Here is a 20,349-nt window from a genome sequence, read left to right as displayed (position 1 = left end):
CCAAAGCGATAGCCCTAATAAGAAGTATGGATGGAGAATATTCCGATAGGATAACCCCTTCTAAAAATAATGGCAGAATAAAAGCACTATAAAACACCAAATGAAAACATACAGAAATATATAAAGATAAAATAACCAATTTAAATGATTATTCTTCATTTATAGGTAAAAATTTTCAGTCCCACATTGAGTATAATGAGATGTTTTCCTACGAGCAGTCACATCGGAGTGAGAGACAATGCTGTGCTTTTCATAGTAGCGGGGTTTCTGCATGAAAGCCCAAGTGAGCACAAAATAAAATGGCAGGTTATCTACAGAACTGTACATGCTCCCACCCTGGGGGGAAATAAACTAAATGAGACCAATGTGCTGATGCACATTTCAACAAATGCTCACAGCTCAGGGTATATGCAAAAAACTGATTAAAAGATTCTCATGATACAGAAGCCAGATCATCAGAGTCAGGGAAAAAAGAAACAAACTGGACTAATTATTCACACTTTTTACTACATGACGACATAAACCTGCAGTAAAAAAAGGCCCAAGACACACAACAACCCTGCACATGCAATGATCGGTGTCAGCGTTAAGTGCTTCCGACCGTAAGAATGAACTAAACCACACAATGGGGAGATGTGCTAGGCCCAAAGCACCAAAATTGTGTAGCAAATTTTGTAAGTAGCATATACTGTATGGGGTCAGCCAAATCAATTTTGGGTTTTCTTAACATTCGTTTTTCAACCAAATACACTACTGCACAAGAGGATTTGTAAAATGCTTGTTACTTGGCAAATACATGTATTATAGTGATTAAAATGTATCAGAGACATGAGGCCTAAGGAGCAGGAATAAGTCTAATAAGCCCAGCAAGTTGAAGCAACTACATTTCGCCTTGCTGATAAAATTAAGACAATTTTAGTGCTTTTTTAATAGCTAAATGCACGGACTCCACAACACTGTTGACGTTTATTAAAATGACCTTTAAAAGGGTTTTCTTTAACTTTTTCAAAAGCTGCCAGAAGCAAGACAAATTATACGATAAAGAAATAAGTGTTATCGCAGCAAATATTTGTCACTTTAGTGGTGCCTTCCAAGTCGCCACAGGGACCCGAAGTGATGGCTTCCTGTCCATTCACTGATCTGACTCCTGAGACCACTGATTGGGTTGCAAGCTCAGGTGACTGATGTCACTGCTGGATGGGATGTCTTTTCACCAGAAACAATGATGTCCAGAGCATCAGTAACCTGACCATGCAGCCAATCAGTGGCCTCAGCAGTCAGGTGACAATATAAGGGGTGAAGAAGGAAAAATAGAGGCTGCAGCACACGCGGTACTGAAAAACGGTAAGCCTTGTTATTAACTCTACACCAAAGTACTTACTGTCTTGTCAGAAACCACCAAAGCAGCAGCAATGGAATGGCAGAGTTTGGAGTGAGAAGTAACATTTCAGTCACAATACCTCAAGGAGTTTTGCCAGTTTTCTGGCATAAAACTCCTTATAGTATCAAAAAATGTGTGCGCATATCAAAATTGATCAACCAAGTTTAAAAGTTGTGACTTTTGGCATTTTACGCCTGCTTGGGCCAGCTCTGCCAAGGTGGGCAAAGCAGGACAGCACAGGGCACAGAGAAGCCCGCCCATCAAATTTATTATAATTTATGCCACAAAAGTGGTATAAATTATGGTAGAATTCAGAGGGGTGTGCCTCTTAAGGAATTTGGCACATCTTACTCAAGCGCACTTTCACTAAAGGGGTTGTCCAATACTCAAACAACCCCTTCTCAATCGTCATGTTTCCCACTTGTAAAATAAGTGGGTGATACTCACCTCTGATGGCGATGCTGTTCCAGTGTCAGCACTGGTTCTCCCGGGCATCACGTCACAATGTTATGTCAAGTGATCACTGAGGCCAATCAGCTGGCTTCACTCTCCATGCCTTAAAACTTAAAATACATCTGGAGGGAATGAGAAAGCAGTAGCAGCTCTGATTTCCTTTGGATGTATGTGATTTGTCCGAAGGTGGGAGAGTGAAGCCAGCGCTGATTGGCCGCAAGGATGACGTGAAAAAACAATGTCACGGGATCCCAGGGAGAGCCAGCGTTGATATCGCTCGAACAGCGCAAGCACCAGAGGCGAGTAAAGGTGTTGTTATTTTTCAAGAGAGAAACATGAGGATTAAGAAGCGGTTGTCCGAGTAGTGGACAACCCCTTTAAGACTGGAGGGTAAAACACTTGTCTAATGAATCAGTGCATTTAGTCTTTATTTTCTAGTGATCCCTTCGTTCAGACAGCTTCAGAGAGAGAACTCCCTTTAAATGTATAAATGATATAAAACTATGCTATACGAGACAAAATAGAGATGTCAAATATAAAAACTGCGCTGAAATGTATTGGGTGGATTTCATTCATCACTAGTTACAAGAAACCACACTTGCAAAGAAGCTTGGATATTAAACAAAAAAAAAAAAGTCCATTTTGTTTGAATCAGTAAGAGAAAAAAATAAGTGTCCGGAACATATGAGGGTTTAAGGGAATTAACGAAATCTCTTCTCCTCATAAAATGTATTACTGATGATATTGCTTTTAAGCATTCCTCTGATCTCGTAAACATATATTTGAGTAATAGCCAACACATCAACTTTTGCCAAAGTGTCACTTTGTGTTTAAAGCAAACATGTGAAACGGTTTTAGTATCATGTATATAATATAATATAAATTACAACATGAAAGCTTTTAGAAATTCTCTAAAATTATAGTACAGAGCTTTCAATCTGTCACATGTAAGTTTTAGAAAACCCGGAATACTGTAATTTGATTTGTACAATTTGTGTTGGCCACATAAAAGTCTACACTTAGCTGGAAAGAACATGTAATCCACATTATAGAACATATTACAAAGGCTAAGTGTAAAATTTTAGTTCCTGTAGAGAGAGGTAAATGCAGCCACTTTACGGTGTAATGTAACAAGTTAAGTTCTGTAATAACTAACTTTCCAATGCACTTGGTCAAGAACTCATAGTTTTCCTCAAGAAATCAATTACTGTAAACTCTAGACGTGTATTGTCGTCAAAAGGGAACTTTTCCAACATCTGCACTAAATTATCTCTTAAGATCAATTGAGTACTTATTCACAATTCAAAGCAAAATGATGCTTTTGGTAGTTTAGCATAATATTGTACATCTGGATGTATGCTTCCAATAATTTTTAGAGAAATTTTGTGAAATTCCTCACAAATTGGCAAATAGTACAGAATGTTATTAAAAATAATTAGGCTATAGCACTGAATCAGACACCATCCCAGCATTCTGGTGATCCACGCTCATTTACTGTAGCAGTGACAGTGTCAGATCTATCATTTATGGGATTGCTGTAGCCAAATCACTTTATGGCTTGACTTTAGGGCCACTCACCACTGTCACAGTTTGAATGGTGTCATAAAAAACTCACAGACCATAAGTTTTCATATTAATACTTTGTGCAGAATGTAAGAAAGTATTCATTAGGATAGATCTTGGAGTACAGCTTTACACATGGTGGGTCTTCTTAACGTCTAAGCAGTTTCTCACCAAATAAACTATGTGATTCTCTACAGTTCAGAGTAGCCAGAACATGGTGTAATGCACATTTTTTATTCTAAAATGCTACTAGCATATTCATAAAAGAATTTAGGATAGTCAGCACATTAATACAGTGTCATTTTGAAAAATAAAACCACATGCTCAGCATCCCATCCGCATCAGGTTTTGCCCTTTTGGCTTCTTCAAGGGGCAAGGGACTTATTTGTATTTTTTTTTCTTTTTAACAGTTTTGCATCTCTTTTTTATTGTGCATTCATTATTTTATAATGTATAATGAAAGTATTGACAGCAATTAATATCCTCATATTGCTTTTGCTGTTTGCATGATACCACATTAATAAAATTGACCAACCAAAACTAACGACAAGCAGAAAGGTTGTCCGAGGGAGCTTGTCCAGAGAAATGACACAGCTTCTGATACTATGTCTTGATTGTGATGTGACATTTAACAACCCTTACATACCTCTCACTCTTCTTTTCAAATACAAAACCCAGGAATGTCTTGGATGTCACAGTTTAATATGCTGCAGTTCACATAGGAGCAGTTCACATATAATATGAGAGAGGTTTCCTTTCAACGTACATATTGAGCATGTTCCTACAACAATTATCTTACATCTTTTTGGGGTTTTTGTCCATTCGGAGACAAATTTATTCATGTATGACATTTTACTGTTTAATCTCAATGAGAAAGTAAAATGACAACATAAAATACAAAGGCTGGTCAATCTTTTCTATACCCATATCCGTGTCCGTGTCATTAAGTCATTATTGTGCACAAAAGAGACAGTCTATCAGAAGATGAAGCCGGCAATACATCTCTTTCCCATCTTACATCTCCTGGACGAAAGCGTTACGGTGTTCTGCATGGGAAAGCCGCCGACAGACATATCTCTGCCAGCGGCTCACTGTATCTATGGGAGACCAAAGATCATCAGTACGAAATTAGACGTGTCCAATCCCCATACAGAGTGTTATCTGAACCTATCGATATTGGTGGGTTCGGCTGACAGTCTAATGTGTATGAGGGTTTCAGACATCGAAATATGTCACCCACATCATCATCTCACTTGTCTACTAAACAGACGTTTCAATTCACTGTAAAGAACTAAAGGCAACTGCACATCTTATCTAATTTGAAGCTATTTTACCTGTAACTTTTGGCCTTCCTCTAGGAAATTGTTTGCACAAAGTCTGTGGCCCAACTAGGTATCCTTTGTTAATGGTCGAGAGCTGATTTGCATAATTTTTTTTTTTACCAGTGAGCATTGTCTATAAAAGCTTTAGACTGCAAGATAATTGTGCAAGAGTGTGTATCTTGATCACGATCATCTTGCAGTGTAAACAGGCTGCTGATCACCTGATGAACAAGCAAAATGCTCTTTCGTTGGGTGAATTCATCTTTTGTGCTGCACAAAAGATCATCGTTCTCAGAATTGCATTACCCTGTGAAAAAAAGATTGCAGATCATTCATTGAGAATGGTTTACCGCCATCTGCCTGTGTAACCAGGCTATTTAAATGTTAACCAGTTACTTAATGCGCCGGTCGGTTCATACAAACAAAACTTTTAAAGAGAGAAGTTCTTTCCAATGGAAACTAGAACAATTTATTTTCCAGAATGGTTTACTTTTGATACTTTTAATATCTCTTCTCTCAACCTTAATGACTGTATCTTCTATTCGCCATCAAACAAGATACATTTCTTTATATACCAATGAACAAGCTCATATGCATTTGGGGCACTACATGTTTAAATTACCTATCTTTTACTGTCGTAAACCTACTGAGTTACTAGTGACTGAAGTTTATTACTCTGAGTTGTTTCAGTCAAAACAGTCCTTGAACAAGTCATTTTGCTTCCTCTCGTAAATTACAGGTATTATTTTATTGAGCTGACCTCTGACCATTATTCCATAAATGATGCCGCTGACCGTGAATACAGCATATTATATTTGACCGGAATATAGAAGATAATTAAAGTTGACTGAGATTTCCTGTGTTCCTATATTATTGCTATGGTAAATACAATGAGCCAGCTAGAAAGTACACAGCCAAGTGAATAAAGCTTCGGCAGCCTTTTGTCTAATCTGTTCATGCAACAGAGGAGACCGAGATTTTAGCTGACATTCCTCCTACGTTCCTGGGAATTACTTTTTTGGAAGACTGATGTGAAATATCCTGTGCCAAGGCAATATCAATACACAGTGTTGGACTGGGGTGTCAAGGGCCCATCAGTAACATTGACTCTAAGGGCCCATTGTTCAGCTACAAGCAATATTTCCTGACCCTTGTTCACGGACTTACCTCTGCTTATATTCAATATTAAACTTAGAATGCTTGTTAAAAGAATTTTGCAATGCTGCTTTTGTCTGTACATGGTGAATTAAGTGTATTGTGCCAACAACTGCTCTTGTAGGGGGTGGGGAGGCCCACTCCTGCTCAGGGGTCCACCAGTGGATTTACCCATCGTCCAGTGGATCAGTCAGAGCCTGTCCATATAAATCATCTGGACCAATGAATAGATCAACTTGCCAGACAAATTACACAGAAATGTATATTACATATATATTAATATATGTATTTCTCACATGACCCAATGCACAAATCAGTTACTCATTTTTACTTAAAACAGAGCTTGCAGGCAGGTTCATACTACCCTACCCATGGGCAGCACATAGTAGTCACATGTGCCCTATATAAACTGAACCAAAACTTTATTCTAAAGTTCTGTGGTAGCTAACTGAATATATAGTTCTAATACATGCCAAGCAGATCCCCGCTGACTTTTCCCTGCCCAGTTCAGCTTGATTTGTGGACCTGTCAGTCAAGGCAAGGCTGGCGGGGAGTAACTGGAGGAGAATTTGTGTCCCCCGGCAAGGTAATTATATGAACCTAGGTTTTGTCTGTTTTTTAGATACAACAAAACTAGAGGAGTTAAGGTCAGGGCAACCATTGCTAATTTATATTGACCTTTGTGAGTAAAGCATAAACCTACTGGCAATGTCCCAACATCTAAAATATATATAAAAAAATTTACTTAATATTAAACTATATTAATCTTTCTTAATTTAAAAATAGAAAAAGGACAAGAATAAAATAGGTCATTATGATCGGGGTAATAAAGAGTTTCTCTGGCACCTGTCAGTTCTGCATTGGGAGGTGAGAGGCTCTGATGACATTGCACGGAGAGGTGCCTGCCAGGTGCTCAGCGGCAGAAAATAATGTATAGAAAGATTATAATGGGTTTGGTGCTTGTCAAAACCATTACAAAGTATCAATGGCAATATGTAAAAATAGGCATAACACAGTATATTACAAGAAAACGGTTCGCTGAAAAACTAATATATACACAAACTGTTACATTTTGAGTAAAAAAAATGCAATTATGTTATATACTGGTATATGAATTTCATGAGCTCATAGTCAATACGTCTCATTTCAAGCAGGCAAATACCACTAACATAATGGGCTCATCAGCGCACATATAGCCATGAATTGTTCTGCCTATAATAAAAGAACTAATATTAATAAATTCATTAAAATAAAACATCCTTAAATCTGGTAACATTTAACTCTTACTATCTTTATGGCTATGTTTGCATACATGGGTTATGGGTACCACCTGATGTTACAATACTAGGAAACAATATCATTGCTCCACCTTTGCTTTCCTTCAGACATAAGTGCTAATGATTGTGATAGAGAAACAATATTTAAAGAGCTGCAAAATAAGGATAAAATACAACAACCAAAAAAAACGCAGCTTGGAGTTCCTTTACTTCCCTTTCAGAACATCTACCTAATGTGTCAAGTGCCGGCGGTCACACGTGCTCAGTAGCTTAAGATTCTCCTTTATTTGTCAGCGGAGCGATTCCTGCAATTGTACGGTCCAGTCTGTAAGAATCAGTGTGCCAACACAATACTAGGCACACTAAATGGATGCTCTGAAAATGAATCAAAAGAACCGTTGGGGAGGTGGGGGTGGAGAAGATACATTGCAAGTATTTAACGGCAATATGTGGACACGTGAGCAAAATAATTCATAGTTTGTGCCATACTGGTGAATTGAACCAGCTTAAATTGGGAAACTTAGTAAAGATAATCTCAAACTTTGGATATAGCAATACGATAGATAGATAGATAGATAGATAGATAGATAGATAGATAGATAGATAGATAGATAGGATACTATGGGCGCTAAGAGCCCTGTTTATCCATGAGACTAGAGGAGTTGTCTGGGACTTTTACATTGAAGGCGTTTCCTAAGAATAGGTCATCAATATCTGATCAGTGGCAGTGCGGCATCCCCACATCAGCTGTTCTCGGTGCTGGCAGCAGCAAGAAGTGCTCAGTGTGGAGTAGCACAGCACAGCTCAGTCAACTGTATAGTGGCTGCAGCCAGGTACTACAAATCTGACTCCCTTTTAATTTAAGTAGGGGGTGGAAGTGTAGTACCCGGCCACTATACAGCTGTGCACTTCTGGCTGCTACCAACACTGGAAACAACTGATTGGCAAAAGTGCCGGGTGTGGCACCACTACCAATCAGATATCCTGGACAACCCCTTTACGTTTTCACTGTACACATCAGTTAGAGACATGAAAAAAAAGTAAATTGAGATATAAGGCCTGAACTTTCTACATATCTTCAAAATAATCTGTTGACTTCTTCTACTCATTGGAAAAATGTCCTATAATCACACTTATCCCATTAGTCTTACCATTGTGTGAAGTTCTCAAGACCTTGTGTCTGAAACCAGTTTTTACTCATCCTTGAGCAACATTGCACCATAAAAAAACAAGTTAGTCTATAAATGATAACAGTAGTAGGAAGAAATTACTCTCTAATGAGTAAAATGAATAAAAAAAATAAACTGCTATGCTCACAAAAGATTGTAAATAAATACTGGTATAGAAAACCGTAGCACAACTGGGATATGGTGTGCAAGTAGGGTCCACAACCATTTGACAGCTAACAAATTCAGTGCTATATCAACAAATTGGACCCAGTCCCTCCTATTGGAGATTGTGTCCTTCCTTCCTCTGCTTAAACTTCAATCCTGAGCAGTCGGTATACTGATGAAGGTCCTGTGGACCGAAACATCTGTACCATTTTCGGACTGCGATTAAATATATATAAAAGTTACGGTCTTCTTAATGCCAAGTCTTTGTTTGCTGACAAAAGATTGTAAGACATCTCCAAAACAGAGTGAGCAATACCATAGAATATATCCAAATGATTTAGAATCTCAGAACCAGAGATATGTTGGAGTCAACCTGCCCTCGGGTGTTTACTGCCTGCAAAGTTGTATAAAAGTCACTATATGTAAAGCCATGTATGTAATCTCAAATATTCTAGAAATTAAGGGTGCGTTTATAATTATCTTCCAGTCTAAACAGGTTGCCAATCACCCAACAAGAGGGCAAAAAGTTCGTCGGAGGGTGAAATGATTTTTAAGTAACAGGGTATGGGCTGCCAAGAACAAAGAGAATATGCACCCAGGACAATCAAAATAACAATCGTGCATATGGAAGCACAGTCGGCCTGTCTAAACAGGATACAAACAACCTGCAACTGATCTACATGTAGCCAATCCACAGTAGTGTCAACAGTCGCTGTCAGGGAGTGTAAATCTACCTTTACGCTTGATATTACACTTACCATACAACATAGTGATTCATTCGTACACCTCTTATGTTACCCTTTGCCGATGATGACCATGTCTAGCTCCACATATAAAGACACTGTATTGCAATTAAATTAATCCTTTTAACATCAGTGATTCAGATCAAACTGAACTTCTCCTGATAATGACATTGCTATCAGATGAATGTGGAGAACAGTTTTTGCTTGCAGGACATGCTCCGCTATCCATAAGTTGATATTTGAGATGCAGAATACATACCACTGTCTGATGGTTGACTTGAATCACTTCATCACCAGCATGGATCTTCTTGCATCTATCAGCCGGGGACTGTTAAATAAGCAGAATGCTTTAAGTAAGGACTTAATTGAGGTTACTCTAGTTTATATACTTTCAGTGGCAAATAGACAGATTTCTTAAAGCAAACCAGACACCTACATAATGCTAATTTTCATTGCGTCACTGTATAGTGATTCCATACCGACATGGATTGTATGTGATGTTTCCTTTGTAATTAATGCCTGTACACAGATGTCTTACGTTATATACATCATAAACAAATACTCCTTCTGAATCAGATGCAGCATACCTCATTATTATATTAAAGGGATTGGCCAAGATATTTTTAAAAACAGCCAAAAAGCAGATGTAGGCGATGAAATAACAAAATAATCTATAATCAACTGGTAGATCCACTTTTGGCCTTTGTGAACTATCCTGCAGTGCTAACCATTCTCCGGTGACCACTGCAGCTATCCACTGGCGTCAGCGGACACATAATGCACATACTGACTGTGCTACCACACTCCAATAATTGACCAGTGGGGCCAATGACAGCAGAGGTCACATAAGCGCGGTCAATATGTCAGCTCTCAAAGACCAATGGGACCATTTATTTATTATATTCGCTTATATAGCACCATCATATTCTGCAGCGCTTTATAGACATCATTATCACAGTCTACATTTTGGCTCACAATCTAAAGGTTTCTACCAGTATGGTCTTTGGAGACCACTTGAGAGGTGATATTGGTGCTACTAGGTGGCTATTACTTATTTTATAAGAATACCTGCTTGGTGGCATTTAAAAACAAAATCTCCGACAACATCCTGAATAATCCCTAAATCCTAATGTCTAAAATATTACAGGTCTATTGCTTATAATTCCCCAGAGGTTACAGGTTTTCCCTAAATACCCTTATTAGTACATTATGAAATATACTTACATTTTCTGTTGTTCCAGTGATCACATGGAGACCATCGTATGTGGATTTAATGTACATTCCCTGGAATTAAACATATATCGATATAAAGAAACAGTCTACTGTACGAGCATGCCCAACTCAGCAAGGTCAAATCAATATTGGCCCTTTAGATAGATTAAAGAAAAGATGAGTGAATATGTGAAAATTCCCATTACAGGCATGTCGCCTAACATCCTTTAACAAAGCCGTAACTGCCACCTATAAGACAATGGAGAATGACATACAGTCTCATATTCCAACACTGATTACGTCATTGTCTTTTATGCAGCATCTATGGATCTATAATAAGAACCTGCTAATGATGAAACGCTAGCAAAGGGAAAATTTGCTCATCTCTGGTTTCAAGTAACAAAAAAACTAAAAAAATAACGGTACATAGGCCCCCTGTTTGAGTGATTAGTGGGAGATAGATATTTAGTTCATTCTCTCCCGGAATGTTCAGGAGACTGCTGAAATTTGGTGAGACTTCTTGGAGCAGTTGGAAAATCTCCAGGATATACAGCACTAAATTGGAGCAGGGAGCAGATGAGCGCCCTGATCTGACACTTACTTCGGCATGCCACAGGCTGTTCTATGATTGTGGACTGCCAGAGGAACAAAGAACTCAAGTCGCCAGGACTCCGGAAGCACAATGATATCACTCCCTCTGTGCCAGAAGACATACTCCATCCTGCAGTCTGTACCTGGCACAATGAAGTGATGTTCATACACCACCCGCAATGATTGCAGATGGAAGGGAACAGAACATTAGAAGGTCTCACCCTGCCCTCATGGGGTAAGCGTTAAGGGAGTTAATTTTTTTTTATTGCCTCCAAGGTGGTGTAGGAGGTCTGATGTGCGGGGGCACAAAGGAGGAACATTATTGTGTGGTGGCACAAATGGGGATATTTCTATGTGAGGGGGATATTATTGTGGGGCACAAAGAGGGATATTATTGTGTGGATAACAAATGGGGGATATTACTGTGTTGGAGCAAAACAATTGGGTAAATTATATCTAGGGGCAAATACGGGGTACTTTGTGTGGGTGAACAAATGGGGTACATTACGGTGTGGCGCAATATTATTGTATGGACATAAATGGATGACAACACTATATGGAAATACTTTAGGAGCATAAACTGGTGACATTTAATTGTTTGGCACCATAAGGCTATGTGCCCACGATGCAGAAATGCTCAGGATTTTTACTGAGCGTTTCTGCATCTCCCTGGCAGAAAAAACACATGCGGATTGTACATGCGGATTGTACATGCGGATTGTACATGGGGATTGTACATGCGTTTTTCCTGCCAGGGACATGCGGATGTGAAGCGTTCTTCACATGTATTTCCGCATGCGGGTTGACAAGCGCTTTCCAAGCGATTTTAGCATCACTTGGAAAGTGCTTGACAACTTGGTCACACTATATAAATCCATGCAAACGGCATGGATTTATATAGTGTGACCTTAAAGAATGGTAAAAAATAAGAAAAATAAATCTATACTTACCTTCCGATGGCCCCCGGAGTCTTGCTTCGCTCCGTCCTGGCTGCCGGCAGATCGCGGTACACTGAAGGACCTGCCATTACATGACTAAATGACGTCAGCGCAGGTCCTTCAGTCCACCGCAAGCTGCCGGCAAGGGAAGACAACGAGAAGGGGGCCATCAGAAGGTAAATATCATATTTATTTTTTATTTTATTCTTTTTTTTACAGGTTCTATGGTACCCGGGTCCGTAGGAGAGTCTCCGCACATTGAAACGCTTGGATTCCGCATCTACAGATGCAGTGATGCGGAATCCAAGCGATTCAATGCAAGTCAATGGCGGCGAAAACGCAGCACTTCTGCAAAATAATTGGTAGTGCTGCGTTTTTTTCCGCAATGATAACCCGCAGCGGATTATCATTGGGGACCATGGCAGGCCTTCTACCATGCATTTTTTAAGCGCTTCTGCAGCATTTTTGCCGCTGCGGAAACGCTTAAAAAACGCATCGTGGGCACACAGCCTTAATGTGTGGTGGCACAATTAAGGTCAATTATTTTGTGGGGGCACTATTATTATTGTGAGGGGGTAAAAAGAGCATTATTAATATTATGGTGACACAAATAGCATTATAATTGTGTGGATGCACGAAAGGAGCACTATTACTATGTGGAGGTAGTAAAGGGGCATTATTAACATGTGGGGGCACAAAGGGAGCACTTAATATGTGGGGACACAGGAGGGGCCCTTTTACTATGTTAGGGAACAGTAGTCCACTATTACTGTGTGGAGGCACAAAAAGATGTACTGCTGGCAATGTGGAGAACTATTATGGGGTGGTGAAAAAAGGATTATAACTGTTTAGGACAATAAGGGGGTACTATTACTTTAGATTGTTACAGCACTGTGGAGTTTATGTAAAGGTGGGCAGTCGTCATTGCAGTCTGGAAGGGATGGAAAAGAAAAGGGAAAATGAAGGAATATAATTGGAAAGAATATCATCTGCAAGTTGCTGGATTTATTTGTACTGTATACACATTTAAAGGGAATCGGTCAGCAGGTTTTTGCTACCTCATGTGAGAGAAGCCTGATGTAGGCAAAGAAGGTGAATCCAAAGATGTACCACTTCAATTACTGGGTGTAGCCCTTCTCATACAATCAGAGTTTTAGATTTAGCAACGAAGCAGAGCTGAGGAAGCTAACCCCGCCTGCACAATGGTCTGTATATACATGTGATAGAAGGAGAAAAGTCTTTCAGAGAATCAATGCGAGATGTATGTAATAAGGAGAAAGAGCGCCATCTGGTGAGCATTTCAAGTTTGCACGCTGGACCTGGTCAGGTGACCTCCAGCAGAGGATTTCAAAATTTAACAAATCGAGCGCACAGTGCTTGAGGTGATTTTGGCACCAGACACAGAGAGAGACGTGACGCAGGCTGGACGTGCTGAAGGAACCAGCGAGAGAGACCCAGGTGAGAGACCCGTAAGGCAAGACGGGTGGCTGCCGGTGAACGAGCGTGGGATTCATCGCAGCGGTCCCTCGGGTGTAACGGCTATGGAAAAGGACCGGGACTTTGATACGACATTAAGGAACTGTACAAGACCCTCCTACCCACAACATGGTAAACCGCCCCGATTGACAGGACAAAGAGGGGTTAGAAACGAGTCGTGCTGGAGAGATCTCATCAGCAGAAGCTGATGAGTGTCATCACTGAACAGGACCGTCACTTCAACCGCTCCCTCACGGTACCGGGAACAATCGGGTTTAGGGAATCAGGTTGGGAGGGGGACGGGTGAGGTGGAACAAGCCAAGCGGGATCTAATTGACTTTGTCAGAAAAAGACTTAAAGGCCTAGCGGGAATAACTGGAGACCCCCGCTAGGACCATTTGCAGAACCAATGGACTTCAGCGCTAATCCCATATTTGGGCTAGATACAGTATTTTAGAGAAGGATTTTATTGCTATTGTTATTGTGATGTATTGTGTGTTATTGCTATTGTGATATTGTTCTCATTACTAACCCCTGTTGCAATCCCTGTCAGCTTGTTGAATATATATTCATATACAAATTCTTATTTATAGCTATTTGACTGCCATCATTTTGTGACTCTGCGCGTTGCATTCTGACACCTGCATTACACTTGGCGTAGTCGTCAGGATGCAACATTCAGAAACAGAGATGGGGGATCAGTCTGTGACAGGATCGGTCAGTGGACATATACCCTTGGGGGCTATGCTCAGTCACCTTCCCAAATTTATGGGGGATGGTACGTCACTGTGGGACTGGGTAGAGAGACTGAAAAGTATGCTACGCATGTATCCCCTTAATCCCCTGGCCCAGGCTGAGTTGGCCCTTTTAACCCTTGATGGGGAAGCCCGACAGACTGTAATGTACCGCCCACCTGGAGACCGTGACACTGTAGACAAAGTGATCAAAATTCTGGAAGACATGCACGGTCATACTACGGATCTGGGGCATTTACGGTTGCGGTTATTTCAGAGAGTTCAAAAGGAAAATGAGACTATTAATCAATATAATAATGCACTGCAGGAAGTGACAGCCCATATCATTAAGAAAGCTCGAGATGGGAATTGAGGACTGGGATCATTAGATGAAATATTGCATGACCAATTGATTGCTGGCTTAAAAGACCGCTTCCTGAGAGAGATCTTAAAGGAGCGGCTACTCCGGAGGCCCGGTCTAGGTTTCTTAGAGATTGGGGCGGAAGCTAGAGTCTTGGAGGAAGAATTTCCTGTTCTCAAGGCCAATGTCAGAAGTCATGAGGCAATAACCCCTCTTCCACCCAATTCTCAGCACGCTGCTTTCAGTCAGTTGCCCGATTGGGCACAAGAAATACGTCAAGAGATTCAAGACCTCCGAAATGAACTGAGCACTACTAGAGAGACCCCTGCAGCCCCCTTGTTAATGGACCGCTCTGTCTCACGTGGATGGAGACAAGAGCCAGGAAGACGTTCCTATCAGGTTCCAGCGAGTCATGCACTCAGTCCACCGGTAGAGCGAGGACCGGAGTGTTGGACCTGTGGCGGTAGAGGTCATATCTCCAGAGACTGTCCAAATAAAGAAAGAAGGAGACGAGGGCAGCCGTTAAACTAAGACGCCCCACGGCCGTGGAGCATACCGTGGGGTTTCAAACTTCAGGGCGTGTAAGGAGAACCTCTGAAGACATGGTCTCCAAGAGGCCTATTATTTGGGCTCAATTCAATGGACAGTGGATTCGTTGTTTAATGGACACTGGGTCTCAGGTGACCACTATGCCTGAAGCGTATTTTCAAAGTCATTTTCCAGAGGTTGCTCGTTCCTGGTAGGAACTGTCAAATTGGTAGCGGCTAACCAATTACCTATCCCGGTGGCAGGGGTAGTATGGATGTCGGTCCGGGCATGTGGAAAGAACCTCGGGTGAAAGGGGATAATACTGACCACAGGATCTGGAGGTGATGGGCCCATTGTAACCCTGGGCATGAATGTGCTTAAGGAGGTCGGACAGTTCTTGGCTGAGGATTCTGACAGAAATAACTGGACCCGCACCACTCGTGACCCAGCCTGCAACAGGCTCTTTCAACACCTGGTACGAGTCAGTCAAATTCAAAAATTGCCTGTTGCTTCTCAGTATCTCGGTAGAGTGTCTATGCCGTCTGAAGCTACAGTGACATTGCCAGTAGGACAGACTGTGTTCACTCTGCCGGTACTGGCATATGTATTATAAGAGGGTATGGACATCCAGATAGAACCAATAGAAGGGGAAGAAGCACCTGCTGGAATTCTGGTTGCTCGCACACTGGCTACTGTGCGTCAGGGTCGAGTACCCATACGCTGTATTAACCTAAGTGGCAAAAGCCTACAGTTGTTGCCCCGCCAAGGCATAGCACGGGTTTGCATAATGCCAGAGGACCTAACCAGAGCAGATGCTATAGAGTTGGAGCCCGTGGACGGAGAACCATGGACCCTAGAGGTGTCCCTTTACAGGCAAGAAGTCAAAAGGGAACCTTTGGTTGGGCGTCGCCTCTTAGAGCAAATGGAGGCTAATCTCACTGAGTTCTCGGCTGGACAAGTTAAGCAGATCGAGCAACTTTTACAGCGTTACCAGGGGGTGTTTGCATGAAGATGATTTCGGGTGCACTCGAGATATTGAACACGAAATATGAAATACCCATAGGAAATACGGCTCCCATTTGGGAAAATTATTGGCAGATCCCACCTCAAATGTACCAAGAGGTGAAAGAACTTTTAGCCCATATGATGTGGAATGGTGTAATTCGCAAAGTCCTTGGGCAGCTCCTATTGTGCTAGTTCGAAAAAAAGACGGTACTCTGAGATTTTGCGTAGATTATCGGAAATTGAATGCATGTACTGTGCAAGACTCTTACCCTTTACCCCGAATAGAAGCATCTCTATCCGTATTAGGAAGTGCTAAATTCTTCTCTTCTCTTAACCTGGCCAGTGGCTATTGGCAGGTCCCAGTAGCTGAGAAAGATCGTTCGAAAACTGCCTTTGTTCTTCCTATGGGTTTGTTTGAGTTTAACCGGATTCTGTTCAGGCTGACAAATGCACCAGTAGCATTCCAAAGATTGATGGAGAGATGCTTGGGGGACCTCAACTTCAAAGCTACTTTAATTTATCTGGATGATATAATTATTTATTCAGCCACGTTTGAAGATCATCTCCGCCGACTGGAAAAAGTGCTAGAACGACTTCAGAGGCATGGATTGAAAATCAAGCCTCGTAAGTGTCATCTCTTCAAACGAGAAATTGAATATTTGGGGCTCACTGTGTCCAGTGCAGGAGTGTATCCCACTGCTGAGAATGTAGCAGCAGTGCAGAAGTGGCCCACACCAGTCAACTTAAGAGAGTTGAGAGCATTTCTAGGACTCGCTGGATATTACTGCAGATTCATAAACGACTTCGCTAAGATTGCGGTCCCGCTCAATGAATTACTGAGGGCAACGGCTGGAGGAGGAAAGCGGCAACCTATTCAGTGGAGACCACAACAAGAAGAGGCGTTTCGAGCATTGAAAATGGCGCTAACGAACGCCCCAATACTGGCCTATGCTGATTTCTCACAGCCTTTTGTATTGTACACTGATGGAAGTCTACATGGACTGGGAGCAGTGTTGGCTCAAGTGCAAGAAGGAAAAGAGCAGGTGATCGCGTATGCCAATCGGTCACTTCGGGACACTGGGAAGAATCTAGATAACTACAGTTCGTTCAAACTGGAGCTACTGGCACTGGTATAGGCCATGACTGAAAAATTGGCGGAGTACTTGTCAGGTTCAGAAGTACAAGTGCGGACGGACAATAATCCTTTGGCTCATTTGGAAAACGCAAAGTTGGGTGCATTGGAACAACGGTGGGTTGCAAGGATGTCTAAATATCAGTACAAAATCGCTTAACGATCTAAGGCTCTAAACACCCATGCAGATGCTCTATCCCGGGTCACTCAGATGGGGCCGAAGAGAGATATAGATGAAGAGCTGGAAGGTGACGAGACTCCGGATTTTCGTCAATTTGCTCCAGCTGTAATCGTTGCTCAGAACTCCAAAGAAAAGGCAAGGCCCACTCAAATTCTGGGTCGTTCAAGAGACGAGTGGATACAGTTGCAATAGTTCGACCCAGAGTTGGAAAAGCTTAGGGAATGGCTCGCTCTAGGTCAGAGACCCGACCAGGAGGCTAGAGCTGCTTCACTCCCAACTACACTACAAATCTTAGGTCAGTGGGAAAGACTCTTCTTGAAGGATGGCTTGCTATGCCGGAAAATCCAGCTACCTCAAGAGTTTGACGTGACCTGGCAGGTATTAGTCCCAGGAACACTAGTAACACAATTAGCCCAGGAGGCACATGGAAGAGGTGCCCATTTCGGCGTGGAGAAGACCTTCCGGTGGGTACAATGACTGGTATATTGGCCCCAACTGCGGCAAGAAATCAAAGAAGTTTGCTGAAAGTGTCGGCAATGTGAGATGAGCCAGCCTACTGAACAAAGAGCTCCCATTCAGACCATCCGAACTTCTGCACCATTAGAGGTTCTGATGATCGATTATCTGACGATCGGAGCTTCATACAAAGGCTACGCGCATTGTTTGGTAATGACCGATCACTTCACCTACTCGGGATCAGACGGCAGAAACCGCAGCCAAGGCCATTTGTCAAGATTTAATTTGGATCTATGGGTGTCCGAAGTGGATACATTCTGACCAAGGGGCCTGATTCCAACGGCGAGTCATGGATGAGTTATATCATATCTATGGGATCAACAGATCTCGAACAACGCCCTATCACCCTCAGGGAAATGGGGCATGTGAGCGCTGCAACCAAACTTCATTGCAGATGTTACGGACGTTGGAAGAGGACAAGAAAATGAAATGGCCCGAGTTCGTGTCCGAGTTGGTGTGGGTGTATAATAATCGCGTTCATGCGACTACTGGTTACACACCCTATATGCTGCTGTTTGGAAGGAATGGATGAGAGATTACTGAGCTGGAGCTAGACTGTGAAGATTCCAGTCCGTACAACAGTCCGAGTACCTGGATTGGAGAACGCAGACGGCGGCTTCATACAGTGAGAAAGCTGGTTGCGCAGAAATTTCAGGAAGTAGAGCATACAGGGTGGAGCCCAGATATCAGTGAGCCCACTCCGACCAGGAGATCGTGTGTTAGTAAGGGCCAAACCGGTTGGGAGTAAGCTACACCATCGTTGGGAGGCGGTACCATATCGAGTGGTGAAGCAGATCCATCCAAAGAATTCAGTCTATGAGGTTAGGCTTGAAGGGGGTGATGCCACGACATCTAGGATGTTGCACCGTAATATGCTACGACTCTGTTCGTCTGAAGCAGAGGACTGTAACAGAATTGAGCCTGTGGAAAAACTAACTGAACTGCCACACATGGTGACTCTGGAAGACGAAGAAGGATGGGCTACAATGCAATTGAGGCCTTCAGTCCCGAGTGAGATACAAAATTGATCAGGAGGCGATTTACAATCTTCACTGCTTGATTTATCAGATACCCCGGAATCACCTTCGCGGGAGGAACCCCCGCAGAACCGAATGGGCTAATGCCGGGATCCCTCCTAACTGATATGCTCAAGAGGAGTTTATCTGGTCTCAGATTCAACCGAAAACAGAAGAGTGTGCTCAACTTTTGTCTGAACTTGCGCTGCCTCGAAGGAGGCATCGATCTTACAAAGAATCTACTCGCTCGGGGATTGGCGATCAAAAAGGAGGGAGGCATGTAATAGAAGGAGAAATGCCAAGAGTGTGCAAAGCAGTCATCAAAGCAAAAGGTGGCTACTTTGAAGAACCTAGAATAAAAGGTATATTTTCAGTTGTTTCACACTTTTTTGTTAAGTATATAATTCCACATGTGTTAATTCATAGTTTTGATGTCTTCAGTGTGAATGTCCAATTTTCAAAGTCATGAAAATACAGAAAAATCTTTAAATGAGAAGGTGTGTCCAAACTTTTGGTCTGTACTGTATATACATATATAAATTGTTGTTTATAGCTATTTGACTGCCCTCTTTTTGTGACTGCGCGTTGTATTCTGACACCTGCATTACATACAATGTCCATAGACAGTGAGATTCCTATCACAGGAGGGGGCGTGTTGGACCAGGGCTCATGCTAATGTGGCGCCCCTGCGGGTTCAGTCACCACAGAGGTACTGTATCTCACCCAGAGGTGTGGTATCCCACTCTCAGGTAAGGAAGGAGTACTGCCCAGGACCCACCCACCTGCATCCAACACTACACCATTCCAGACCAGCAGGCGGGGCAAGATGCACTGGCTTAATGCTGAGCCCTGTCCCTGGTTTGAAGTGGGGGGAACCGAGTGAGGGGGAACCATGTAGTGGGTGTGGGTGGAGGAAGTAGAAAGTAGAAAAGGGGAGCACCTTCAGAAGGAGTATAAAAAGGAAGTGAACCATCTTGAATGAGTTGAGTCAGTGGGAATCAGTCTGAGGAGAGAGAGTTGGGAGCAGGAGCTCTGTAGGAGCTCTGCTCAGGAGGAGAGGAGGAAGGAGCGGGCCTAGTCTGGGAGGCCCAGGATAACAGACAGAGAGAGGACAGGAGCAGATGGAAGGCTCCAAGAGGAACAGAGGGGATCCTAGGGGCACGGGAAGTCCAGGAAGCCACCCGTGCGCCCGAATCTACCAGGGCATGGAGGGATCAGGCCGCAGAGGGGACCGGCCCCTAACTAGTGGAGAACTACAAGGCTCAGCTAGAAAACCGGAGGCTGCTGTACTTTCAAGGTGCAGCTGCCCAAAACCACAATTATATCACCAAAAAGGTGGCCGCATAGGATTCAGGGGACTGCACGTCGCCCGCCAAGATCCGAGGCTACTGGCTTGGGACACTGATTGTGAGGCGCAGGGCAGGAGGGTGA

At 42.5% G+C, this 20,349-nt stretch overlaps 1 protein-coding gene across 6 annotated transcripts in view; it reads right to left on the bottom strand.

Moving 5' to 3' along the window:
- CNKSR2 (connector enhancer of kinase suppressor of Ras 2) overlaps positions 1 to 20,349 on the bottom strand; it is a 537,182-nt gene that overhangs the window by 355,682 nt on the left and 161,151 nt on the right. For 5 of the 6 annotated variants that reach the window (XM_073667499.1, XM_073667498.1, XM_073667500.1 and 2 more), the window contains exons 8-9: positions 10,453 to 10,512; positions 9,488 to 9,556 (exon numbers count right to left, since the gene is read on the bottom strand). The exons of the other annotated variant lie outside the window; for it this stretch is intronic. In XM_073667499.1, the coding sequence (XP_073523600.1) occupies positions 9,488 to 9,556; positions 10,453 to 10,512 (129 nt within the window). The remainder of the gene's footprint in view (positions 1 to 9,487; positions 9,557 to 10,452; positions 10,513 to 20,349) is intronic. 6 annotated transcript variants of the gene reach the window in all.

This window comes from Phyllobates terribilis, unplaced genomic scaffold, assembly GCF_046119375.1.
Source record: "Phyllobates terribilis strain yellow unplaced genomic scaffold, ASM4611937v1 Scaffold_2__4_contigs__length_985480577, whole genome shotgun sequence".
Lineage (NCBI taxonomy): Eukaryota > Metazoa > Chordata > Amphibia > Anura > Dendrobatidae > Phyllobates > Phyllobates terribilis.
This window is presented reverse-complemented; position numbering and strand designations above follow the sequence as displayed.